Source organism: Chaetomium tenue (genome assembly GCF_020726465.1).
Source record: "Chaetomium tenue strain MPI-SDFR-AT-0079 chromosome Unknown F5144scaffold_4, whole genome shotgun sequence".
NCBI classification, from domain to species: Eukaryota; Fungi; Ascomycota; class Sordariomycetes; order Sordariales; family Chaetomiaceae; genus Chaetomium; species Chaetomium tenue.
In genome coordinates this window covers 3,547,026-3,571,979 of record NW_027117332.1, presented here as the reverse complement: position 1 = coordinate 3,571,979, position 24,954 = coordinate 3,547,026, and the positions used below count along the sequence as shown (strand labels likewise).

The 24,954-nt window shown below is 57.3% G+C and overlaps 8 protein-coding genes across 8 annotated transcripts; 2 read left to right on the top strand and 6 right to left on the bottom strand.

The window, feature by feature from the left end:
- Nucleotides 1-33: 33 nt before the first annotated feature.
- F5144DRAFT_489092 (uncharacterized protein) lies at nt 34-1,188 on the bottom strand (the record flags this gene model as incomplete). The annotated part of the gene is made up of 4 exons (XM_066785703.1): nt 34-147; nt 217-770; nt 861-951; nt 1,120-1,188. 4 exons carry the CDS (start codon nt 1,186-1,188, stop codon nt 34-36), a joined length of 828 nt encoding a protein of 275 aa, XP_066643585.1.
- A 932-nt stretch (nt 1,189-2,120) lies between these two features.
- On the bottom strand, nt 2,121-3,296 carry F5144DRAFT_603189 (uncharacterized protein; the record flags this gene model as incomplete). The annotated part of the gene is made up of 1 exon (XM_066791267.1): nt 2,121-3,296. The coding sequence occupies one exon, from the start codon at nt 3,294-3,296 to the stop codon at nt 2,121-2,123; it is 1,176 nt and encodes a 391-aa protein (XP_066643584.1).
- A 1,147-nt stretch (nt 3,297-4,443) lies between these two features.
- On the bottom strand, nt 4,444-8,540 carry F5144DRAFT_650490 (uncharacterized protein; the record flags this gene model as incomplete). Its single annotated transcript, XM_066793000.1, has 4 exons — nt 8,250-8,540; nt 8,150-8,200; nt 7,039-8,095; nt 4,444-6,931 (listed from the first exon to the last, which is right to left on the bottom strand). Exons 1-4 carry the CDS (start codon nt 8,410-8,412, stop codon nt 4,444-4,446), a joined length of 3,759 nt encoding a protein of 1,252 aa, XP_066643583.1. The 5' UTR covers nt 8,413-8,540.
- Nucleotides 8,541-8,707: 167 nt separating this feature from the next.
- Nucleotides 8,708-9,573, bottom strand: F5144DRAFT_593212 (uncharacterized protein; the record flags this gene model as incomplete). Its single annotated transcript, XM_066790436.1, has 2 exons — nt 8,708-9,348; nt 9,429-9,573. 2 exons carry the CDS (start codon nt 9,571-9,573, stop codon nt 8,708-8,710), a joined length of 786 nt encoding a protein of 261 aa, XP_066643582.1.
- Nucleotides 9,574-9,797: 224 nt separating this feature from the next.
- F5144DRAFT_621236 (uncharacterized protein) lies at nt 9,798-13,744 on the bottom strand (the record flags this gene model as incomplete). Its single annotated transcript, XM_066792053.1, has 4 exons — nt 9,798-10,939; nt 10,979-12,335; nt 12,392-13,555; nt 13,610-13,744. 4 exons carry the CDS (start codon nt 13,742-13,744, stop codon nt 9,984-9,986), a joined length of 3,612 nt encoding a protein of 1,203 aa, XP_066643581.1. The 3' UTR covers nt 9,798-9,983.
- A 694-nt stretch (nt 13,745-14,438) lies between these two features.
- F5144DRAFT_574076 (uncharacterized protein) lies at nt 14,439-15,612 on the top strand (the record flags this gene model as incomplete). Its single annotated transcript, XM_066788992.1, has 1 exon — nt 14,439-15,612. A coding segment is annotated over exon 1 (863 nt), but the record flags the coding sequence as incomplete, so codon positions are not given.
- A 1,245-nt stretch (nt 15,613-16,857) lies between these two features.
- F5144DRAFT_650484 (uncharacterized protein) lies at nt 16,858-17,907 on the top strand (the record flags this gene model as incomplete). The annotated part of the gene is made up of 2 exons (XM_066792999.1): nt 16,858-17,443; nt 17,529-17,907. The coding sequence occupies 2 exons, from the start codon at nt 16,858-16,860 to the stop codon at nt 17,819-17,821; spliced, it is 879 nt and encodes a 292-aa protein (XP_066643579.1). The 3' UTR covers nt 17,822-17,907.
- Nucleotides 17,908-18,873: 966 nt separating this feature from the next.
- On the bottom strand, nt 18,874-23,095 carry F5144DRAFT_650483 (uncharacterized protein; the record flags this gene model as incomplete). Its single annotated transcript, XM_066792998.1, has 3 exons — nt 18,874-20,184; nt 20,240-21,009; nt 21,070-23,095. 3 exons carry the CDS (start codon nt 23,093-23,095, stop codon nt 18,874-18,876), a joined length of 4,107 nt encoding a protein of 1,368 aa, XP_066643578.1.
- Between the last annotated feature and the right edge of the window lie 1,859 nt (nt 23,096-24,954).

Below are 24,954 nucleotides of genomic sequence, written 5' to 3'. Positions count from 1 at the left end.
AGCCACAAATTGCAATTTCCTTGAGCCGACGACTTATGGCAGGCGAATGTCGGATCGTTCAGGGACGCGATTCTCCACCGCATTCTCAGCCGCGTTGGAAAGTGAGAGGTATGCGGTCCAAGCAATCCCAACCGTCGATACGAAGGGCTAGAACACGGTTCGTCGTTAGCGGAAGTCCACAGAAGCAGAACCGCTTTTATTTCGGGAGCAACTCACCAGCTGGAACTGGACCGGCATAAGCCGGAAGTTGATGACCTGCACGGCAGGCCAGAGGGCATAGTTTGCCTTGAGCGTCGGCACATACATGTCACGCATCTTCTGGTACACGGCCCTCTTCCCCCCGCCCTCGGCGATAGTCATGGCCGTGAAGAAGGCGGCGACGCCGAACGGCGCAAAGATTAGCTGGTCAAACGCCACTCGCTTCATGGCCGGCATGAAAGCGGCCGTCTTAGTGATGGGGAAGGCGCGCTCGAGGAACTTGAACCAGCGGAACTGGATCGGCGCCATGCAGAAACCGTAAGCCATGAAGCGGGTCAGGCGTTCGAAGTCGAAGGGCGGCGGTAGGATCTTCGACTCGGGGATTAGCTCCCGGTCGCTGAAGGGGTTCTTGCGGTCGAGCTCGTGGATCTCGATGGCAAGGGCATCGTCGCGGGGGCTGAGGCGGCCGTTCGGGTGTTTGCGCACCGCGCGCTCCCGGATCGATGTGATGGTCTGCGCAACGGTGTCGGCGACACCACCGAGGATCGAGTTGGTCACCATCATGGTGAGCACTGTGGTTTATGTATCGTCAGTATGTCGTTGGGTTATGGAGGTCGGCGTTTGGGCGGTCGGCAGTGTTGGGGGTTGGGGACGGGACGTACGAGGTCGCTCATCGTAGTACGAGTTGAACCGGCTGGTGAGCCGGGCGAAGAGGGCCATCTCGATGAAGAAGATGATGGCGTGCAATAGCGGCTGGGAGTTGACGCATTTCCGTTAGCACTTGCTGCAGCAATGAGTGACGGTCCGAGGGCTGGCGGAAAACGATGGAACTTGGGATGGAAGTTGAAGCCAGGAACCTCTGGAAGAGCGGCACGCGACCGGCCCATGCGGCGGGACGAAAGCGAAGAGGGGAAGACTCACGATTCGGCCATAAATGAATCTGCTGTTGAGCGTTCGAAGCCAGCGACGACGGGTCAACTCCCAAGACATGGTGAAGGACCTTGGGTGTAAATCCGATCCGGGACCGGTGGTATCTGGGCCCGCCAGAATCCCAGAGAAGTGGTCGAAATGTTGGCACAGGTCGATGACGAAAGCTGGCACAGGGGTTGATTGCCAGCCCTACGATAACGACTGGGGCAAATGACGCCGCCGATAGCCAGGGCCCACAAGACAGCGTGTGCTTTAGCGTTCGGTCAGTCTTGGCTCCCAGTGTAAGGTAGTTAAATAAATTGCAATGGTTGATGGGGCAGGGAGAGACAACGATGTGCGGGACAAGCCAGAACGATCAAATTATCAGTGGGATTTGAGTTGATGCTGAAAATGGAAAATCTGCAAGCAAGTTGGACAGTTCACCCTGATTCTGATTGAGGCTGTGTGCCGAGCTGCCGATCACATTGCCTTGAACCAAAACCCGACCAAAAATGGATCGGATTCGCAACAATTCCATTCCTAGGTAGCCCGGCACACCCGGATGCTGACAGCCGGCGTTGTCTCAAATCGATTCCTAGGAAAACCGCACTACACTTCCTACATCCCGATACACTTTTGTGATCAGCAAGTGCAGTTATAGCACGCAAGGCGCCAATTCATGACCGCAACGCCCCGGTCTCAAGCCAGGATGGACCAAATTCAGGGTTAGGGTTTCTTGGTCATGAACCCCTGGGATCGAACCCAAACATGGTTCACTGAGTGGACGGATGTGGTGATGAGATCTTTAAGGAGTATTATTATCATGGAATGTGAGAGAGTACTCAACAACTAAACTGATGATATACACATAATACAACGAGGTAAACACTGAAAAGAGCCCCTATACGCCTCTATCCCTAACACATCGCTGCCCCCCTACTCCACGCCATGCTTAAGCCACTAACATACGAGCATACTAACCCCTTCCCAGCCACAGAAAAGAAAACACCACCCTACTGATACCTCCGCTCCGGCATCTCCACCGCCCCAAGCGGCTGCTGAAAATACCCCGGCGGCGGCGACAGATCGCCCTCCCCCCGAATGACCACCTGCCTCGGATGCGCCGCGTACACCCCCGCCCCATCATAGCCCTGCCCCGGCGCCTCCACCAGCGGCGACGCCGACGGCGACGCGAGCCGATCCGCGGCCATCTCGACCCGCATATGCCCCTCCGTCGGCGCCTCCACGGGTGTGCACCCCTCGCTCGGCGCCTCGGCTCGCCCGTGGCCCGGCGCCATCTCCATCGCCCCGCCCGTGTAGTAGTGCTTGGTGTCCTCCATGCCTGGGGACCCTGCTCGGAGGGCGGAGTAGGAGGGCGCGTTGGACCCGCCGGAGGGGGGGTAGCCGGGGCCGAGGTGGTAGGTGTTGTTGGGGTGTCGTCGTCGTCGCCGCCAGATGAAGATGGCGGCTGCGAGGGTGAGGAGGAAGAGTGCGGCTCCGCCGATGGCGATGCCGGCGATGGCGCCTGTGGAGAGGGGGGGTTCGGAGATGGCGGGGGAGTTGGGGTCGGCGGCGGATGTTGAGCTGGGCGCGGTGGTTGTCGGCGCGGAGGTGGTGCCGCTGCTGCTGAGGGTGGATGTTTGGGGCCGGTCGGAAGCCTTCCAGGCGAGCTGGATCATGGGCGCGTACAGGTTCATGGTGGTGACCGCCGCGTTGGGGAGCGTCGTGAAGCCAAAGTTGTTGCTGGCGCCGTCCTCGCAGGAGACTGTCGGTATCTCGGTGGACTTGGCCCGCATGAGGCACGTCTGGCCCTGGAGGTTGTCACACTTGAAGCCCTCTGGGCAGCAGCCGACAAACGTCTCTTCGGGTTCCATTTGGAACTGATGCTTCCATTGGGATGTCACGCCCTCGACCGCCGAGCAGGCCGACGTGTATCCTACCGGGCATTCCAACCCTGGGGAGTAAAACCCCCACCCGTACAACGGTAGCTTCGTCGGTTCGGGCACCCCCTCGGTGGTTGTCGGCCAGCAGCTCGTGTTGTCCTCTTCTCCTCCTCCTCCACAGGTCTGGCCCCACCAGGCGACATCGCATGTTTTGCACAGTCCAACGGCGATGGTGCAGGATGCTGGCGGCGTGAAGATGGTCGTGAGAGGACCGAGAATAGTCCGATCTCTGTCGGTGAATGCCATGCTCTTCCAGGTTCTTTCTTGTCACGATTGGTGGCTGTCGTAGTCACTCAGGGGTTACATGTAAGGAAAGCAACGTGATAAGACTGGAAGATCCCGCAACTGGGCACCCGCTGGGGACAGCTCCCGCCTTTTCATGGGACGAGACTAACTACCAGGTAGCCCTGAAGCCTGACAACGTTTTTCCTCGACTGGGCACCCCTGGCCGGGTCTGGGGCGCTTGGCTCCCGCCCGTTTTCCAGCTATGTCGAGTTGGGACAGGACGTCGGGGCTAGCATGCAGCTGAGGTCTTGGCACATAGATTCAAGGGCCCCTTGCAAACGTGCCGCTTGGTCTCGTCTGTTGTCTGGGCTGTGATTTGCCAGTTAACCGCCCTCGACCTTCCTCCGTGGTTGGGATCGCGGCTGTGCGACGCGATCTCGGTCGACTGCCACGTTTCAGGGGATAATCGGGATCAGGATCAAGGTATTTTCACCAGGCATTGCCTTCTAGGTAACGCAACATAAAGAACTTTCAACAAAATTGGGCAAAATTCAGCCACAGCCGTCCTTAGCCGCCAGCCTCGTGCAATTCAACCCCCGTGTCCCTGCCCCCTTCTCCGCGACCCACTCCCGCTTCGGCTGGCTCTTTTTCGTTAGCAGGGGGTACCAAACGCTGGGAGCAAAAAGTCAGTTTTGCCAAGGCGTTCCCGTGGCAAGCTCGTCGACGGCGAACAACGTCCGGGAAGCCGGACCATGACATGCTATGACTCGTGGCTATGATGGGTCAGGAAACAGATGGCTCTTGGGTCGAGATTCGAGAAGAACCTATGGCCCCCGAGTCATTGACGGAAGCCATCTCCGGCACGCTGACGTGAGAATTTCGGTTTCGGGATCAGCCCTAACCGACCCTGCCAAGCAACTAACGAAGACAAGTCGCTTGTTCATCTCTTGGGTGGAATAATTCAGCATTTTCTCAAACGGGAAACTTGATTAACCTAGCGTGCTTCTTCGTGATTGAAGGGCGCGATGGACGAGGCTTCCAAGAGATCTCAAGGTCATGGCCTTGATACTCTGGCGGTTGCTGGGAGGAGTCAAGGTCCATTTTCTTAGCATTAGCAAGTCAGTAGTTCTAAGACTCGATAACCACACATCTCCCATCCAAATCTGTCCTACTTCTTGGGAGTGCACTCTTGCTTATGGCGCTTCCAGTCCGCCAGCTGGCATGGCTGGCCACAGTACTTGACGTTCAGGCACTTGCCACAGCTCTTCAGATCTTTGCCGTCTTCTGACTTTTCGGCCCCACAGTTCCGACACGCAGAAACGGAAACACCATCCCTTGTCTCTTGCTCCTCCCGAGCCGACGCCAGATCCCTAAAGTTAGGAATCACATCCTCGGCCAGCGCGCTCGCAAACAGCGCGGGGATGGCCGCCCGGACACAATGCGGCCTGAACAACTCCCACGCGGGCACATCCGCCCCCCAACCGTCCGGGAACACCCCCTTGCCACACCCGCAAACCACCTCCCCCCCCATCTCGCCCGACACCGGCGCCCTCCACACGCCCTCTGCCACATGATAGTACACACACCCCTCCTTATGTTCCCACATCCCCCCGCGGCAACGCTCAACCCACGCGGGCAGCACCTCCCTCCACAACCCCATCTCCTCCGCATCCACCATCACCTCCACCACCTTCCCGCACGCCGCCTCCACCAGCCGCCCCTCATACCCCCCCAACCGCCGAAACACCGGCCCCGTCATCACCATGACCGCACAATCCAACACCACCGCGCGCTGCACCCAATCCAGCCGCAGCGCCGACACAAACACCATCACACTCCCATCCACCGACCCCGCCTGGTCGTGCAGCGCAAAGAGCCGCTCGCTCCTCCCTTCACCACCAACACCACCACCGCTACCCAACCCGCCACCGCTCACGCAAACCCCGACGACCTCCCGAACCTTGGCCGGCACAGTCGACAACCCCGCCATTCGCGCGAACAACACGCACAGCGACTCCTTGAGCGCGACGCGGGCGCGTACCTGTGGAGAGGCTGCTGTCGCTGTTGTCGTTGTTGGGGGAAGGTCGGAGAGGGTGGGCCGCAGGGGGAATTCGCGGGGGGAGAAGAGCTGGGAGGTGTGGCGGTTTAGGAAGGAAAGGGCGTTGGGGTTGGTGGTGGTGGTGTTAGGGGCGGTGGTGGTGTAGTTGTTGGGGAGGGGGGGGAGGAGCAGGCGGGGGTGGGTGGAGAGGGTGGTGTAGGGGGTTGTGTAGCAGATGGGGGTGGGGGGCTGTTTGGGGTTGTTTTGGGGGTTGGTGGTGGTGGTGGTGATAGGGGCTGGGGGGAAGGAGAGCGGGGCGGTAAAGGTTGCGGAGGGGTGGGCGGCGGGGTCGGAGAGGATGGTGGCGCGGAGTTCGATGTAGCCGGAGGCGCGCGCGATAAGGGTTTTGACCGTGTTGGCGAGGACTGGGAAGGGGAAGGTGACGGTGAGGTGTGTTGTGCCAATCGTGACGGTGAAGGCGCACGGAGAGGCTGGGGTGGTTTGGACGGCGGCGCCGTTAGTGAGGGCGGCGCGCAGGTTGCCGGAGAGGAGGTTGGTGCGCACGGAGAGAGACGTGACCTTGGAGGTTGCGTGGTCGGTGCAGGCCGTCGTGGTTGTCGTGATGCCCGAGTTGCCTTGACCCTGAGCAGTGAAGGTGTCCTCTGCAAAACCCGGGATCACCATCGCCTTTGCTAGGTTGGGGAGTTCCCTGGTGATGTACACGTTGCCAGCGTCTCCGACTGTCGTCTTGAACAAGCTCATGTCACGCGTCACGCTCTTGTATTCATGAAAAAAGATCGGGGCGGTATCAGGAGTGGCCTGGATGCCCAAGTAGATGCCTGTGGGCTGTGGCTCGAAGAGGATGATGTCGGATGGAACCCTGAAGGTGACAAACAAGGGAGAATCCCCATGCCAGCCCTGTGGATCTTCATTGATGTTGACCGCGAAGGAGTCGGTGAAGCGCGACCCGCTGGTGGAGAGTGTGCCGAATCCGAGTTGCAACGCCGCAAAGGTGTATTCGAAAGGCAGAGGGCTTTCCTGAGACCTCCACATCGTGACTTGCAAGGGGGTTGTTCCTACAATGTGAGCGGGGGGGTCTGTCAAGGGTCGAAGTGCCGACCGTGGCACCTTCAGCGTGATGCAAACAGATGGCGGCATGTTCTCCCACCCTGCCAGAACGGGGCTGGGCCTTGGGTCGGTTGCACGGCGTTGGGCGAAGCTCTTCATCGGGCCAATCGAATGAAGACCCAGAAGGTGCATGTATAGGAACAATTCTGGCAAGGATTCGTTCCCAATTATCAAGCTGCGGTCGGACATAACCAGCGCGAATAGTCTCTTCATGACGCTGTCCCAGTCCGTCACGACGCGCCCCTTAACCAGCGCGACCAAAGCTAAGAAGCCCGGGCGGGTGTGCCGGATGGTTGAAGCGTACTCAAGCCACTCAAGGCTGGGCTTATCAAGCATCTTTTGCAGCTGCTCGACCGGAAACATGTCGACATAAATCTGGTAGAGGAGCGCTGCAAGTTCTTCGGGGTCGATGTGCAGAGGGTCCCATCCTGCCCCTCGACTCAATGGCGGGCGCTTCCATGCGATCCTCGCGTGCATCGGTTCCTTATCGCTGTCTTCCAGCTTCACGTGCGGGGCCAGGATGGGAGCATATAATTGTTCATCGCCGCCAGACGAAGAGGCGGTATTTGTCAAATACTCGATAGGAAGCAGGCCTACGAGCAAAGAGGCTGTCGCGAGATGGCCGCCAACGAGGTTGTCAAGGTGTTCTTGGGGGAATTGGCGCCATGTTGAATGAGGGTATCTGTGTAGAGGGTGGACGAGGCATCGCCGTCAAGAAGCGGCGAGGTGGCAGCGAGGAGGTTCAGCCCGCCGAGGCCATCAAGGAGGTCGGAGGTATCGATTACGTTGAAAGAAACTGGGGCGTTGCCGTTGACCCCATAGTCATCTTGGACAAGGGCGAGCGGTTCCATCGTCTCATGGCGACTCCGGTAATGGAAAGCGGTCGTTGCTGAGCCGGTAACACGTCGATGCTGAAGAGTGTAGCAGAGGAGCAATGCGTCTCCGGAGAAGAAGCGGAGGGTCAAGCCGTGTTGTGCCCGACTCCTGAACGTGTTGCTCCAGTTGGCGAATTCCACTTTGGCGGCTGCCACGACGTCTTCCGGTTTTGGGCCACGTTGTGGCAAGGAGGTGTCAGACGAAAAGGGCATGTATGCGGCAGCCAGGTGGTATCCAAACAAGGGGTCCACACCGTGGTGAAGCTTAACGGTGGCGTCTGCCGACACAAACATGGGGTTCGCGAAGGTGGTTTGCGACTGAGTCTCTGAATCCAGGCGGAGGCTACCGTTGCACCAGAAGTGTTGGTGAAGGTGATTCAAGGTCACCGTAGGGATTACGCCAGCAGGCGTGGCGGATCGGACGCCCGCCGTCGAGGATTTGTACCCGCTGCTTCCCACACGCTTGTGTGCATCCATGGCTTCCTTGAACATACTCTTCATCCAAAGCTGCTTCTCGGTCGCCGCGGAGAGGTGGAAGGCCAAGGCTTCGGCGACACGGCGGAGGGTGCCCTCGTCACAAAACCGAATCAGCTTGCCGTATTCACCTTCACGCCAGGCATCGAGCGTGGAGGCCAAAGCGCGTAGCTTTTTGACGTGGCCCAGCAGTCGGCCATGGCAGGCTTGGTCGAGGAATAGATGGTAAAAGATGTTCCAGTTGTCGCTGCTTTTCAGACCGTCTCGGTCGTCGAGGATGAGGGTGAAGAGGATGATGTTTCGAGCTGCTGGCATGTTAGAGGCGACCTACAGCAGGTCACGCCAAAGGGATTTCTAACCTAGAATTGTGGTCTCAACGTCGCAACAAGTGATGTCCATTGAGCGGGGAACTGGTTCTGATTAGCATTGCGACATTCCATGTTATCCAGGGTAGCCTACCATCGCAGTGCGTGGTGAACAAGATGCTGCGGGGGTCACCGCATCCAAGCAGCAGCATGTCGGCCTTCTTCTCGGGTGGAAGTCCCTGGGTAAGGCACACTGCGGGCGTGTTACCCATGGGGTAGAAGTCGAACCACAGCTTGGCATGGGCCGGAGTCAACATGGTGATGGTAGCTTTGGAGTTGCTTCTAGTTGCTTGTGAACAAGGGTACAGTTGGATGAGTCGAGTTGGGAATGGCTGGGAATGGAATCAAAGGCCCGGAAAGGAAGCTTGGACTCCAAAGCACATCACCTCGTCAGGACTTGACAGCAGGTTTACCAATTCATGCCCGAGAGTCAAGGCCGTGCCGAAGCACACAAACACGGGACCGAGCTTGGCCACTAAAATTTGAAGAAAGCGTTTGTTGTTCCCGGGGATTGAGGCCTGCTGCAAAACACGAGCTGCAGGTGCCCTACGCCTAGGCCCTCTCGACCACTTTCCAAATGGCACCGCCCACTCGCACTTCGTCATCGAGCATGGTCTCATGGGCGAGATGGGTCGCAATCTCCGTCGGCAGCTCCTGGTCCCCAATCCGGACTTGTGTCACCCACCACTGCTGCGCGGCATCCCACTTGAGCCTTTCCAGAGTGATGTTGTCGCCGTCCCGGGCAAATGCCTGGCAGTATTGCCCCAATCGGACTACCAGCCCCCGCTTGACTCTTTTTCCTGGCCCCTCACTGCCGCCCCCCGTCACGCTTTCCATCTGCAATGCGAGGCAAGTAACCTGCCCGTCCCCGGGCCCACCGCCAGGTGCAGGCACCGTCTGGATTGGGTCGGACCGCCATACCTCCTCATAGTCCGTCTCCACGCCGGTGGCCGGGTTCAGCATCCGGCCCGTTTCCAGGGTCAGGCTGGCATCGGACGGGTCGTCAAACATGTCGCCCTCATCCACAACGCCGTCGCAATCCGCCGCCCGTGAGTCGATCCAGTGGGCCCATTGGCCATGCCTAATCTCTTTTCCTGGCTCTTGCCTCGACGGGATCACGGATGATGACGAGGTGCCCGCGATAGCCCAATCCAAGCGGGAGAGCGGGAGTGTGACGTGGTCTGGCGGGACGGCTATGAGCATATTGCGTGCCTGTTTTTTCTTCATCGGGGCGATGGGGGCAGTGGTGAGGCAAGGAAACCCGCAGACTCACCGGTGGCACTGGCCGAAGAGTCAGATTTTAGAATACGAAGATCGACAAACCGACGGTTGGGTGTTGTCAAGACGATGGTTGATGTGGGCTCGCTGGCCTCGTCCGGCAGCCAGCGGATGGATTCCCTGATGGAGATGTCACACATAGGGATAGGCGATCAAAAAATAACTGGGAAAGAGAAATGAGCGTTTGAACTGAAATGGGGGTGCGGGGAAGTACGAATAACGGGAACTGAATGCATCGACTGGTGTGGATTTACACCAGGACAACCCTAACCCCTATTTTACTTGAACCCCCTGAGCTCCGGCTCTACACCCATCAGTTGTCAAAGCAGTGGGCAAGAACTGGAAGTTTCAAATTTGTGATTCATGGCATTATAGGCCCTGTAGTCGGACACCTGGAGACGAGCTCAACCTCACTCAACCTCAAGCCAACACTGCTTACAACACCAATGCCTCCTTCTTGACTTACAGTTTCGCTCTGGACCACATGTACACATGTACCTCGACTGCCATCAGTTCACCTTTCAAGACCACCGTCCTCCAAACCCCCCCTCTACATCATATAAACGGTCACCAACACATTTGAATCAACAATCGGGTTACCGCCTTCGGGCGTGTAATACGCCCGCGTCTCGATGCGAGTCTGCCGCGGCCTATCATCGCCCACCACATGCATCCAGCGATTGACATCCACCATCCCCAGCAAGAAGCTGAGGTCTTGCACCTTGGTGATGTTGATGTGCCCCTTGCTCGAGCGCGGCAGGATCCGGAGCTGCAAAGCCGGGTTATTCCCCGGCGTCACCAGCGCCACGACGACATTGAACCGCAGGTTGCTCAGCATGGTCGCGCCGGGGCCCGCGTACTCCTTCATGACAAAGTACGGGCCCTTCGGGTCCGTCGGCGCCGGGCCGAGCGGAATCATGATGGCCAGCTCCATCAGGTCCCACTCCTCGCTGGTGTTGTTGGTCGCATGTATGGAAAATACGAGGTCCTGCGGCAGTTGCTCGTGCTTGCGCGTCTCGGGTGGGATCTCGATGACCCCCGAGCGCACGTCGCGCGTGTGGACTGTGCAGACGAATCTCGGGCCGGTGGCGGGGTCGCGGCCTTCGAAGGGTACCATCCTCCTTGTCATCGCGGATGTGCTTGCCAGGAGTTCAGCTCTGGTCTCTTCCGGGGCCGTCTCTGTTGGCTCAGGTTCCACGTCGTCACTTGTCTCTAGGGCTGGGAGGTCGACAATGGGGATCGCGCGCAGATGGGGAGCCATGCTCCAAAACCCGTGCTCTGGCGGAACGTAGTCTGCGTGTCTTTTGAACGTGACCGGTTGAGCAGGCTGATCGTCGTGTCCATGTCGGCTGTCATGGTCGTTTGACACTTCCCCAGAATGCTTAGGACTCTCCTGACTGGGTCCTGAATCGCCGGCTGTGATTGCCCGCCTGGCCCGGAGCCTTTCGACAATTGGCGGCTGAAGCGAGGTCAGCGTCCGAAACGCCGCAGGAGTGTGGCTCGCTTCTCCAGCCGAAGGGGACGGCATCAACGACCGTAGCCTACCATCAATGGCAGCCCCTTTAAACAAGATCTTAAGGTTGTATACTGGGTCCCTCAGCTGCATGGAAAATAGCGCCGACGTTGCCGTGCCGTCGCTAAAGTACTTCTTGTCGACGTCCCCGTCGCGGTACGTCGGCATGTCCCTGTTCAGCTTGTCCAGTTGGGTCTGTGCGAAGCGTGCGACTTGCATGATGCGGAGGTCATTCTTCCCCGGTGCGGATCCCCAGGTAAAGAGAGGGTTCTTGCTGTTCTCGCTGTCGGGAGACCGGTGGCAGATGATGGGGGGCTCCACGGATTTGGCACGGTCCTCGTCGCTGAGACGGGTGGCTTTGTCGAGGGTGTACTGCCGATGGATGTGAAATTCCGCCGTTTCGGTGTTGAGCGTAGGAGAGACGGCGTAGCGTTGCTGGTGCGCAGGTTGCGTAAAGACTAGGCCGTCAAACTCAGGCGTTCCGGGCACCCTGTCGAGAAGGCCAAGCATGACGCCGTCGGTGATGATATCGTGACGAAGGAGTGGCGCCCGATCCTTGAAGCCAGGCGGTAGCTGGGGCCGGGCTGGCAAGGTGGTGACGCGGAGGTCGGGAAACATGGAAACCAGGTCTGACCGTAGGTAGAATCCATAGGTCGGGATCTGAGGAGCAAAGTCGAGATGTTTCGGCGTGTTGGTGATGTATCGGTTGAGGGCCTTTTTGATGGCGACACGGTCTTGGTCCACTCCCATATGGTTACCAAGGCTAAGAGCGCCGTCGATGAGGGCATCAACCCAATTCGGGTCGATGTAGAAGAAGCGCAGCGTCTCCTGGGGTAAGTGGCTCGGGTCCGTGATGAGGTAGTGCGCGGGCACACCATCAAGATACATGCGACCCAGCAGCCAGGTAAGGACAATTCTCCAGTTGGTTGAGGCTGGATCGTTGAGCTCGTCGTACACATTGCCGTCCACACTCTCGCCGAGCGTATGGGCGGCGGACAAAGCCGTGTTGGGGTATTTCGCCTCGATGACAGGCGACGAGAATGAAAGGTCCGGAATCTCACTTCGGGCAAGTCGGCGTCTGGACCATCGTCCCTTGGCGTCGTCGGTCGCTGCCTCGGCAGACACCGCAGATTCGTTGCCAGAAATGCCACTCAGATCATCATACAAGCTCGACAGACCCTGGAGCACCTCCTCTCGGCTACGGTAGGCGAGGCTATTGACCGAGTTGATGGCCGCTATTTTCGCCTCCTTCATGGCCGCGCTCCGTATCGAAGTTCTCAGCCGGCCTAGGGCGCTTGTAAACCCCTCGTCACCCAGGGCAAGGGTCCGCCCGAGCTGCCAGGCGGCAGAGTATGTAATATCCATGATCCCGACGTCGCTGTCAAGAATCTGGAGATCGACACCCGAGTTGGAGCATCTGCCTTGGATGGGCTTCATGGGTTGACGATGGTGGGGGTAAAGGGCCCGCGGAAGAAGGCGACCGTTTCTTCACCGGTCTGGAGCCTGTGCCTGACGAGGGAATAGCCGTCACGTAGACGGGCAGCCACCCTCTGCTGAACTTTGGAGGAAGGCTGCTTTTCCAGTGGTACGAAGAACGCCTCGGGCATCCGCAGCACGTCCAAGGTCCTCCCCAGATGCTCAAAGAATTCCCTGACGTTGACCATACCCGGTGGGTTGACCGTGTAGTTCCAGCTGTGCAGGGAACACAGTGCCACATACTTGGCGTCGGCAGAAATGGGAAGTCTCATATCCTCGACACCCTCGATGGAAACAAGATGCACCGAAACGGTGGCTGGAGTTGGGTTGTCCAAGGGGCCTGCCCGGTTACCGATAATGAGAGAGAAGATGGCCGTGTCCTCCACACCAGCTACAGCCATTCCCTCCCCGTTGATATGTTTCACATGAGCGAGGAGCCCATACGGGGTCGTGTTAGGGCTGCTTGGAACCTTCCTGTCGCCGTTCTCGTCAAAGTTGGAGAATAGGCTGGTGAAAAGGTCCGGCTTGACAAAGATGAAGTCGCCCCTGGCATTCTTTATGCTGTCGGGCCCCAGCTGGTCGGTTATGGGAGTGGTCACCACTTTGGATTTGGTTGTCGCCCAGAGATCCCCAATGCTCATGTTGACGGTCCCCGTGGAGGACTGCTTCACAGGCTTGATTACACTGGAACTGGTAGAGGCAAAGATGCTGCCAGGCCCATTGAGGTGTTCGGGCGGCAAAATCAACTCATCCTGGGTGAAAGAAAAAAGGACGAGCCATGGTACCCGGGTCCGCGGGCGTTCACCTTCCGGGACGTGGGTATTCGGGCTTCCCAGCCTCTCCCAGGGGAGATGGGGGTCGGTGAGGACGATGTGTGGGAGGATCCGGTTGTCATCGCTGTAGCCCTGGGGTGGATAGATGGAGTGAATGGTGCCCTGAGGAAGAGAAAACTGCGGAGCATCCACGAAGAAGACCTTTTCGGCAGCAAGGGGGAGAGTCTGGTTGTCGGAGCTGACTGTCTGGTTGACCTTGACATGGTGTTTCTGGCCTGCTTCGAGGCCTGGGGCCCAGTATGAGTAGACCTTCTCCTCTCCGGGGAGCAGTACCGGCTCCGGATCATCGTCATCCTCAGACTCAGCCGCAGCTTGATTATCGAACTCAGCCGCGACTACCTCCGCTGGGGCGACGGGAGCGGCGAGGGTCAATTCCCGTTCGTTTTGCTCTCCCGCGACAAAGAGACGCCGGGCGTTACGGAGGGTCAGATGACGTGGTGAGTTGATGGCAGTGCTCCTGGCCGGCCCTCCTCCTGGGAAGATGGCCATAATAGCGATGGTTCACAGTTCAGTTTCCTGCATCTATCGTCAGCTCTGAATTCTGAGTTAGATGGAGCAGTCGGTGAAGACGAACCTTGAAACCCGAATTTGCACGCTTGATCCAAGTCCAGTAAAGATTTGGACACTGAGGGGGAATCTGGCACAACGATCCCAGACCCTGACAGTCATCCGACAAGAGATGCCAACATCCTAGGGGCAACGTTCCGAGGCAAGCTGAGCGGGGACCGGAGATGGACTGGTTCAACACGGACCGTGAACAGCAATCCTCTCGGATCTCAAGCAGGAAGCAAGAAGCATGGCAAAAAATGACGCCGGCATCGGTTACAGCAACGCCGAGCCCCGGAAGCGGGCACTGGGGTGTCCAACTCTCCCGCCTAGGGGTGCGCTGAAAATGGGGGATGGACACATTCAGCGATGTGCACGCATAAGTTGGAGCCCAATAATTTGAGCGCGGAGAGGGAGGAAAAGAATGGAAATAAAATAAAATAAAATAGAATAAAATCAAAATACAATAAATCAAATGGAGCGGAATAGGAATGAGTCTCTCTAATTGTACGGGGTCGCCAACCTAATTGTACGGGGTCCGCATAGACTACCTGGATTGCGCCACACCTGAGACGGGCCGAGCCTCGGCACCACCTTAATGGGAGCCTCCCCCTTTTTTCGTAGCCTCTGAGCAACGGCCCCATCATGCTTGCCCCTTTACCTATCGTCCCTACCCAGACAGCGAGAATCCATCACCGCTCGTCGGCTAGTCTTTTGCAATAGTAAATACGAAGGTTCACCCCTCTCCACCACCACTACCTTAGCAGTTACCACACAACTAAGCGCGATTTGAAGCTATTCAGAAGCCTTTAAACGCACTAACTAGAGGAGTACAGTTTCATCAATACTTATACACAACGTTATCATTCCCAACCCAACCTTCCACCCTCCGCAACTAATCCGTGGGCCGCCAAGATGGCTGACGACGGTGGCAGCGGCGGCGCCCGCCCGCTGGATCTGCTGCTCGAAGTGCCCCTAGAGTCGCCTCGGGTTCTTGGAGACGGTTTTGATTCCTTTGAGGCGCTCTTCGATTACATCAATCAGTGGGCGAAGCCCCGCGGCTATGCCATTATCATCCTCCGATCCAGCGACTGTCAAGAGGGAAGACCTCGCCGGTACGACCTCTGTTGCGACATCGGCGGCCCCCACCAACACCAGCTCTGCCACCGTCGCGTCGAGGCTTTCTCCAAGCTTACAGAGGAACAACGACGTGCCCGGCCACCCGACGAAGACTCCTGTACAGGGTCGTTCCGACGACAGTTTGGCCTGCCTTGTTCCCACGAGATTGAGGAGAGGCTCCGCGCTAACGAGGGGCTTACAATCCAAGATACCCACGTGCATTGGAGGCTCGGCAAGGACCTTGCTTCTGGGGACCTCTATCTCCCTATCCTCGAGCCCCTCGCAGTTGTGGTACGTCGTGGAAGACCAGTTATTGGACCCGAGCAGATCCCCATTGCTGCCATCCCACGTGGAGATAACTATCGTCGACCAGCCGCTGCAAGCCGCCAACGTGATCCCTCTCAATGGGAGCTTGTGGACCAGGCGGAGATCCAGGGAGACCTCTATCAAGGACGGGATATCGAAATGTCGACACCGACGCCGGCAAGAGGACGTGGACGGGGCTCGGGGGCTCGGGGGACTACAGGAAGACGGGGAAGAGGTCGCGGACGGGGACGAGGCCAGCAAAATAGAGTAGACGAGACCCAAGGACGTACAGGTCCAGCGTCTAGCGCAGCCATACAGCTCGGGACGCCAGAGCCGGACACCCCCTTGGCTAGTTGACAGATAGCAATGCATGCCTGAGTTCCCTGCAATAGATCCCCAAGGTCCCAATCTCCAATTATCCCTAATCGCTCAAACCAATCTTTTTCGGTCCGTCTCAGGTGTGGCGCAATCCAGGTAGTCTATGCGGACCCCGTACAATTAGGTTGGCGACCCCGTACAATTAGAGAGACTCATAGGAATATCCTGAAACAACGTCTAGTCGCGTTGACAGCGTGACATTGACGGATGCAGCATCGGACCGCCCCGCGTTTGCCGCGCTTCGAGGTTTCTGTCAAACGGCCTAGAATAAATGATCAACAACACTCTGGGGTGGAGCTTTTGGTTTTACGCAATTCGACTGGCTTCATCATATAGCAGTCGGGGACTAGGGGCGCACGTCTCAGGCTGGTAACTGGTTGAAGGACTGGCCCATCTCATATTCAGCTGTCTCTGTGCATGTGCATGACCGAACTCGTCTACGTGCGTGCAAGCGCCCAGCTTTCTACTCCACATCACAAGCTAATAGGGGGGGGGGGGGGGGGCAAGAAAGGTGATGGCCAACTCTGTTTGCCTGCCGACTGAACGCAACTCAACACTTCCATTGCGGCCACCCCGACAAAGTACCACTACCCTGCAGTACTTTAGTTTCTTCATTGATGATTTTAATCGGTTTGAGTAGGTATCGGGTACATGTCTTACCTTCCTCCCCTTACGTAACACTCGACGAGATGCCAGCGAAGAAGGCCACTTCAGCTCGAAGGCAATGACATTACTGCGGGGTAGGTAGCAGCCCGACGGTGATGGCTGACAACTCTCAGGTCCTTGACTCCGTAATTGAGATGATCATGATGTTTCTCGGCTTCTTGTGTGGCGGTGACTTTGCTCGTCTATGTTGCGGCAGACCCGGCCTGCATGCCAAAAAAACAAGACCTCAGCCCCTTTTGGCGCAACATATTGATTCGTTGCTCCGTCAATCTCCGTAATCTTCAGCGGTTTCCGCGGCTAGCTGATAATTCTGACATTGTATTGAAAATTCTCGCCAATGAGGCAGTCCATGTTGGCTGCGTGGTAGAGGCAAGGTCGTTGTTTGATCATTGCCACATTGGGTGGGTGTGGAGGCTCCAGTCCTCTCCCGGCAGTCACAAAGACGATGGCATTGAAAACAAGCATAGCCCCGGGCTGAGACTTAAGGCGGGCGTTTCCCATATCTGACCATCATCTGCTTCGAACAGCATAGCATTAGCACCCCCATCACACAAGTTTTAAATACTATCTTCCACAAATCAGCAGCAATGGCTCCCATCGCGGCTCTCTTCGACTCCAAGGCCCCGACCGAGAAGGGCGTCCATGTGTTCTACGTCACGCAACAAAATAATCTCGGGCTGGCTTGCCGCCATGCAGGCCTTCACGGCAAGGACTCGCAGGACGTTTGGGCGGCCGACGAGAAGACATTCAAGGGCATCGTCCAAGACAAGTCAGAGATCGGCGCCGCTATAGTCGACGGCGTCCGCTTTGTCGTGGCCATGACCAACCATAAACCCGAAAGCAGTGAGGCTCTCGCCACGCTCAACGACGTCTCAATTGTCAGTCCCATCTACCAGGTCCTGGCCTCGACGGCCCTAGGGGACACGACGATGGCCATCGCGTCGTCGGACGACGAGGGCTGGGTCTACTACCTCACCTGCACTAACGCTGGTGAAGTCGAGGTCAACGAGTACGAGCTGAGCAGCGGCAACAGGGCGACCTTTAAAGGTCTCAACGTTGTTGTTGACTGCTCGTTGGGGGCATACTACGACAAGGCTTCCGGCAAAAGGTTCATCATCTTCCAGGAGCGCGGCGAGTCCCATCTCAAGGAGTACAACATTGACACCAAGCAGTGTAAGCCCCCCTCCCCCCCCCCCCCCCTTTTTATTCCAAACCCACCCAACAGAACAAGGAGGTGCTAACCAAACCCCTCAAACAGCGGTCGACATCCTCGACACGGCCGGCGCGGGGGCCAAAACCAGCCTGTGCGTAACATACTCGGACGGCATCGCGTACCTATACTACACCGACGAATACCTCAACGTCTACCGCGTCGTCAAAAAGCAGGGGAGCTGGGGCAACCGCCGGAATCTGTTTAACGAGAAGCCCGGCGCTAACAGCCAGATGGCGGTCGTCACCGCCAACGGCGCCAATCACGTCTTTTTCCAAACGGAAAACAGCACCAAGATTGCCCATTGCCGCGATGATGCGCCTTCGAATGGCACTTTTTGAATATGGTTATGTGTATAGGTAGCCAAGTACCTAAGATAGCTTGCGGGACGAAAGAGGGGGATACGCAACATTCAGTGTTTGTGCACAAGGAAGGCTCCTTTGCAGTACCTAGGTAGTGCTGCCTCACCTGCTCAATACATGTATCCATCGACAAATTTTATGTGCAATGACTCGTCTCCCCTTCGAAGGCGCTTCAACTTGATGCCGTCCATGGATATAAGACACGGGGGCGTCACCAGCTCCCCAATTTGAGTCAACATGCCGGGAACTCGCCAACCCTCCAAGTCGCCCCTGAACCTTCAACTTAGCTGCTTTCGCGTTATTGCTAGCCAAACCAAGCCAGCCAAACTTATCTAGGTATCTTCCTTACTACGTTTCACCAACCCCTTCCGAGTACTTTTTCCATCGACGCACCCTTTTCCTTCCCAATCGTTCAGGTTCTCTTCCGGGGGCGCCTTCAGCGGGTCTCCTTCGGAGGGCTACTCGCCTCGCTCGAATCTCCTGACGAGGCGGTCCTCCTCCGTTATGACGGCTACCGGCACTCGGTATAATAGTACTCGTCCCACTTTAGTTGCGTCGCAGTGATACAAGCACAGGCGTCATAACTACGCGCCTTTTATTCTTTACTTTAGACTTCATTTTGGATAGTCAAAGTGAAGGTGAAGGTTCCGATCATGATGGTAGAACCGGTAGCGGTGTGATATGTTACGTACCTAACTACCGATCTTTTCTCTACCTCAGTTGGAGGTGTGCCCACATATAGTGTAGGTAAGGTAGGTAGGGTAGTATACCTTACACATATGGCTCCTCGCTCAGCCTCAACCTTTGATCACAGCAATGAAAAGATAGCCAATTCACGACACTACGCTTCATACCGACGGACACACAAGTCTATCAAGACCAGTGCCTTTTTCTTTTTTCAGGCTCCAACTTCATCTCACCGGCAAAAGCCGTCCCATCCTTTTCCCCATTCCCATCCATCCTCAGCCGGATCCCCCCATAATCGGCTACCGCAATTGCAGGTACCCCTCAACCGCCGAGTACGGCCCCGTCTAAAACCCCGGCTTGGTCAAGTCGCCCGTTTTCTCAATCCCAAACGCATTGAACACGGCATTCACCTGGCTTGTGCCCGGTGGTGGTGGCTGGTCATCGCCATCATTCCATTCTCCATCACCGCCGCCGTCATGCCTGGGTCCCACCGTCCCTGCTGTCGCGGCGGTTTCCACATACGGCTGTAGCCAATTCCACTCGCCGGCACCCAACCTCGGCAGCCCCAGCGTCCTCGCCGGCCGATCACGCCAGTTCTCGTTGGTCAGGGGCTTGGACGAGTCATAGGCGGGTACGGTGCCGGCCAGGTGGAGCGGGCCGGCGTGGAAGAAGGCCGTCATCTTGTTCATGGCTTCCTGCCATGTCCACGCCGGCAGCTGCAGGGTGTGCGACGGCAGGATGGACGAATAGGCGTGCATGGGTGTGAAGGGGTCGACGATGGCGCCGAAGACGCTGAGTTGTTTGTTTCGCCGGTTTTCGTAGGTTTTGGCCGGAATGACTTTGTCGGGTTCCGTCTCGTCAAACGGAGGGTTCCAGTACGGCTTGAAGAGCGGGTACGTCTCCGTGGTGAGCATGTTGAGGGGCGGGGTGGCGACGGGCGTCTTGTTGTCGTCCGCGAGGGCGAAGAAGGTGTGGATATTGCTTAGGTCTAGCTCCTGGTGCACCTTGGGCGGCGCTTCGGGGTCGTTGAGCAGGTCAAAGTACCCGACCAGGCCATCGTACTCGCTGTCCCGGTCGCCGAGCCGGACTTGGAATTGGTAGTTGGTCAGCATCTGCTCTGGGGCCTGGGAGCCAGCGGCTTGGTTCTGGAACGGCGATCCGCTGAGCTCCAGCGACCAACCCATGTTGACGAGTGCCAGGGGCTTGCCGACGATGGAGTTGAGGTACTGCGCGAAGGCGCCGGGCGCAGGGGGCAGTTTGTCTTGGGCGGTAGTGATCATGTGCCAGAAGCCTTCGAGGTATTTGACATCGGTGAGCTTCGCCGCGAGCGCGTCCAGCTGCAGGGTGTCGTCTGGGATGCGAGCCTTGGGGTCCCGCGCAAAGGGGATCCATTTCGGCTGAGCGCTGGCTCCCAGCGGCCCGCCGAAGCGTATTTCGCGGTAAAATGTGCCGTCGGGCAAGAAGAGCTGCACGCCGTAGTCGGCGTAGTTGGTCAACACCCAACCCCAAATTAGATTCTCCCATTCCGTGGCCGGCCGCCACGGCGCGGGTAGGGGAATGTCGGGGTCAACAGGGTCGTCAGCCGTGCGCTTGACAAAGTGGGCGTTGAATCGTGCGTCCTGATTGATCTGGGGCGGGACCTGGATGAACTCGCACTGATCACTGTTGTCCATGATGACCGTGTTGGCGTAGTCTTTTTTTTCCTTCTACATTGATGACTTGCGGTTCGTAGAAGTCACTGATTGACGGGTAAAGGGGCGGGCGTGGCGTCGGACGGGGAGGGTTCCCCCCGAGACGCGGCTGCTGGTCAATGACGGCCAACGCCTGGCCAAACTTGTCGATGATATTGAACTTGCTGAACCGAAACTGGCCGTGCGTGACTGGCTTGAACGGACTGACCTTGTGGCCGACCAGCCTGGCCATTTTTGCGTATGGCGTGAGAGCCGAGTTGCTCTGGATGAGTGCCACGTTGTCCTTGGTGAAGCTGGCATCGGGGAACAGGGCACTTTTGAGAGGCACCACCTTCTCGATCCCTTCAGCTATGAATTTGTTCTCGGGCTTCACGTGGCTGCCTTGCGACAGGGTGAGCAGGTCATCAACCAGCCCTGCGAGCGGAGCAGACAGGAATGGGAGCTGGCTGAGGTTTTTTACCATCCATTGGCGCTGTTCCTCGTCCAGTGGCGTCTTGTCTAGCAGCGCCTTGGGCGTGTTGCTAAATAGTTGTTCGACCTTCGCGGCCAGAGAGAAGCTAGGCTGCGGAAGGATGAGAATTCTACCCGACAGGATTCGTACGTCAGGCTCCTTGATCTGATCCCAGATGGGCGTCTCCGTCTTCTTCTCCTCATCGTCGGGCGCGTAATTCGATACGCCGTACCTGACCATGAGATTAGCAGACAGCCGCGCCGTCTGCTCATCGAGCTTCCAGTGCTTAAAGGGGATATGTGTATATTCGACCTCCCACTCAGCAAACAATGGAAACCCTAAACAGACACTAGTTGTTAGCGCGAAACAAACAGGGGAAGCTAGTTTGAGGGACGTACATGGCTGTCTGTTCCCCCACTGGTACCTCCATCTTCCCTTTCCCTTTTTGTCGTGAAACTGAGGGTATGTGGCGCCTTCTGGCTCAGGACCAGCATGCCCACCATTCGGCCTCAGCGTATGGAACTCCGCAATGAGTGCGGTGGATGCGGCAGTGAGGTCTTGTGGGCCATCCGGTAGGCGTTTCGAGACGAGAGTGACAAGCTCCTGGAGCGCGTCTGGAAGAGCACCCTCGGGTTTCACAACCTGCGCAGGCAGTCTCACATAAACCTTATCAGTGTAGTCTACAGGCCAACCACTTTCCACACCTCCAAACAAGACGGTGGGGTCGCGTCCATGGTAAAAGAATGGCATGGCTGCAGACTTGACAAGCTTCAACCGCGGGTCGGCTTTGAAATCCTTGACCGTAGTGTCGAGTTGGTGAACAAGGCGTGCGAGGGCCCGTATCTTCACGGCCAAGGCATCAACCCTGTATTTGGAATCACGATCTCGGACAGTGCTCTCTCTGTCCTTTCGGTTGGTCGGATCACTGACGTAGGCCCACCACAACGCAAAGATGTCCCACCGATACTGCGCGAGGACGCGGTTGGCGGCGTCGAGCTGCACTTGATGGCGGCTCGAATCGTGCAACGCTGCCTGCGTCTCACCGTCGGGCTTCTGGAGTCGGTCTGAGCCGTTGGGGTTCCCATCCGGGTCGTCTGAGGAGAGAAAATAGCTCGTGCCGCCGGGGGCGCGGTGGAAATTCCAGTTATAGATGGTGTCCTTGGCTTCCCGCTGCCCTTCTACCCCGTCATCACGAGAATGGAGCATCGAGTATATCGCCAAGATGTCCTCTTCCAACCGAGTTACTGTCTCCGAGTCCTTGCTCTTTCCCTTCCGCCCCGTGCAGTAGGATATGAGTGCGTCCATAGGAGTCGTCCCGACCGAGATCGACGGAACAACCTTGTCTTGGAGTCGGCGGGAGAAATCGTCGGCGGGCACGGTTGCGGGCTTGACATTGACATCCCAAACGACATCGTACATGGCTCCATGGCAAAGAAGTCGATGCTCGTCGCCCGTGTCAAGCCAGGGGTCGCGGTACGCAGGTGTTGCCTCGGGTGTCTTGAGCTGCATGTACAGGTCGGCCAGCGTTTTCTCGTGCGTTGACGCGGGCGACTTGAAGAAAGGATCAGCCCCAGGACTCCAGTGCCAGCCGACGAGGTAGTAGCTGGCCTTGGCTTTGTCGAGGTACTTGACGTCCTCGGGCTTCCCGTATCGAAAGTCGTCGAGCATGCTGAATACGTTGCCGTTGTGCATCTGAAAGTCGGCAAATAACTGGTTGCTGCTCCGCAGCAGGCTGATGTTGGGGGGCGGCGTCGTCCTGTCCAAGTCGGCTTGTTTCGACCAGGATTCAAGTGGTGTCTTTCTGCCAATGAAGACCTCGGCCTGCTTCTCGACGCTGGCATCGGCCCCCCCGCCGCCGACAACAAACGGTGAAACGTCGACCTGGAGGTCAAAGTCCAGGGGAATATCGTCCAGCGCCCAGAGGTGATCGCTCTCAATGACCCAGCCACTGTACTCCTTGAACTGCTTCCTGGCATCGTCGGATTCAACACTCTCCAGGTCCAGTTTCCGTATGACTAGCCAGCGGGTAGGAGGCTGAATAAAGTCCGCTGCCTTGTCTGGCTCACTGGGACCCTGACCAACATCCGGCACAGCGTCGGTTGAGGCAGCACCGACCCGATAGAAGCGGGGGAGAATCCAGTGCAGGTACACACCATGGCGATGGCGCAGGGGTTTTGAGGGCGACTGGCTGAGATCTGACATGCGCATATTCAGGCTTGCCGGGGCCGTGTTGTGGAGGTCGGCATGGTTTTGGACGTCGCTCTGGAGCAGAAAGTTGTCGAGCCTCAAGAAGGTGTAATTTGGCTGGGTGATGGGAATGATCCGAGCATCCTTGTCATCCTCGTCGCCTTTACCGCACACAGCAGAATTCAGGACAAAGGCCTCCAGCTGTACGGGGACCAAGACGGGTCCGGAGGAAGCCATCGTGAAACACAAGGCACACTGTTAGTCTGGCTCAGGGACGAAGCAAGAGCCGTTGCGAACAACTGGCCGGGCAATGATGGCTGCCAAAAGGTCAGTCGGGTCTCTGACAGACGTGGGCTGGTCTTACACCCCCCGCCCCCCCTAACCTATTCGATTTTGAACTTGAACGCTGGCGGGAGAAAGAAACCCCCACAAGACTCGTGATCGGCTGTTGCACCTTGACACACGGGATTTCTCTACTGAGTGGGCAGGACTCTAGAGAGATGTTCAGCGTCTGTGCTCCGTCTCTGTCTGGCGGGATTCTCGAGTCTCCCGTTCTGTCAGGTGCCTTGGGTCAACACTGCCCCGACTGTGCTGAAGGACCTGGCGCTATACCCCGGGAATGAAACACCGCTTGACGCGGCTCGAAGATGTATTTCCCGTCCCTTCCCGTTCAAGGCTTCAAGCTAGAGGTGGATGATGCTCTGATGGCGAAAGATAACCACCTAGGTACCTTCCCTAGACGGCATCTTTCGTGGTGCTCGTCAGCAGACTGATCATCTTCCGAAACTATTGCGAGGACTTGGGATGTTGATGCCCAATGCACTCGTACCATAGTTGCAGCATGCACATGCGCATGAACCGGCATCAAGACTGTAGACATTTCGATATCTCGAGTTGCCCTCCGCAAGCTATCTCGGTAGGTAGGTAGGTAGGTAGTTTATTAACGCCCGGCGGGTCAACCGAAAGGGCAACTATTACAATCTGACGATACATTTCCCAAGATATGTCCTAATCTCTTTGAAGCCCGTAAAGTTCATTCTAGTTCATATTTCGACAGTTACCATTTCTCTGCGGATTCTCGTGGGTTTAGTAGGGCTGTTAGTAGGCTGGCTTGAAGGCGATTCTCCAAGTGTTCAACGTCCTATCTTCGGCGGCTGAAGCGGTGCCTGCTATTTGTGTCACGAGGTGAGGGGGTCGGTGTTGTCGGGTGTGGTGGGTTAGGTGATTTAGTCGGCCTGTGGTTCGTTCGTGTCGAGTCGGCCCGTCGCCATTGCGAACCGTATGGTTGCGCGAACGGCTGCCATGTCAGGAGTCCAGTCGTTCTTGTCCGACGGCGATTTCCCTCCTAGATAGAAGGAAATATTGCTTCTCTGAGTGTCTGTACATTCGAGCATCTTTCTTCGGTACGCTGTCCATTTTGTGCATCGGAATAGGAAGTGGTCCACTGTCTCTTTTGCTTGTCCACATGCGCACTGGTCTGACGGTGCTACTCCGATTCGGTGGAGGTAACCGTTGAGCCTTGCCATGCCTGTTCTGAGCTGGGCAAGTTTGGCAGCCTCCTTGTGAGATAGATGATCGTACAGCAGTTGGGTGTGTTTCCCTGGTAGTGCTGCGTCGACTCGCTTGGAATGAGCTCCGACTTTGTCTGGCAGGTGATTGCTGCTGCCTCTCTTGGACCGTGCTACGTTGAGGGTTGTCGACCGCATCCTGGGCATTTGTACTTCTGGAGCGGCGCCCTGTCGAGTGGCATGTTTGGCGTTCCCCTTGGCGATTTCCCAAAGCTTGTTTTCTTCTCTCGCAGGGAACCATCGTATTGATACTGTGTTTCCGTTCCTGCGTAGTTCTCTGATTGATTGGTATATATGGCAGATGTGCCGTTGCCCAGACTGTCGTCGAGCGTGTCGGATCGCGAGAACAGCCGCTTTGTTGCGTGTTGAGAGCTCGATGCGGCTAGATCTAACCGTTGGCAGTGTGCCTAACGCTCGTTCGATGGCCGCAAGTTCCCCAGAGTATGGATTTTGTTCCGACCTCGAGCCAAGCGTAGAGGAGAAGGTCCCAAGTTTTGGGGTGCCGTATACAGATGCCGGCAGCGTCGC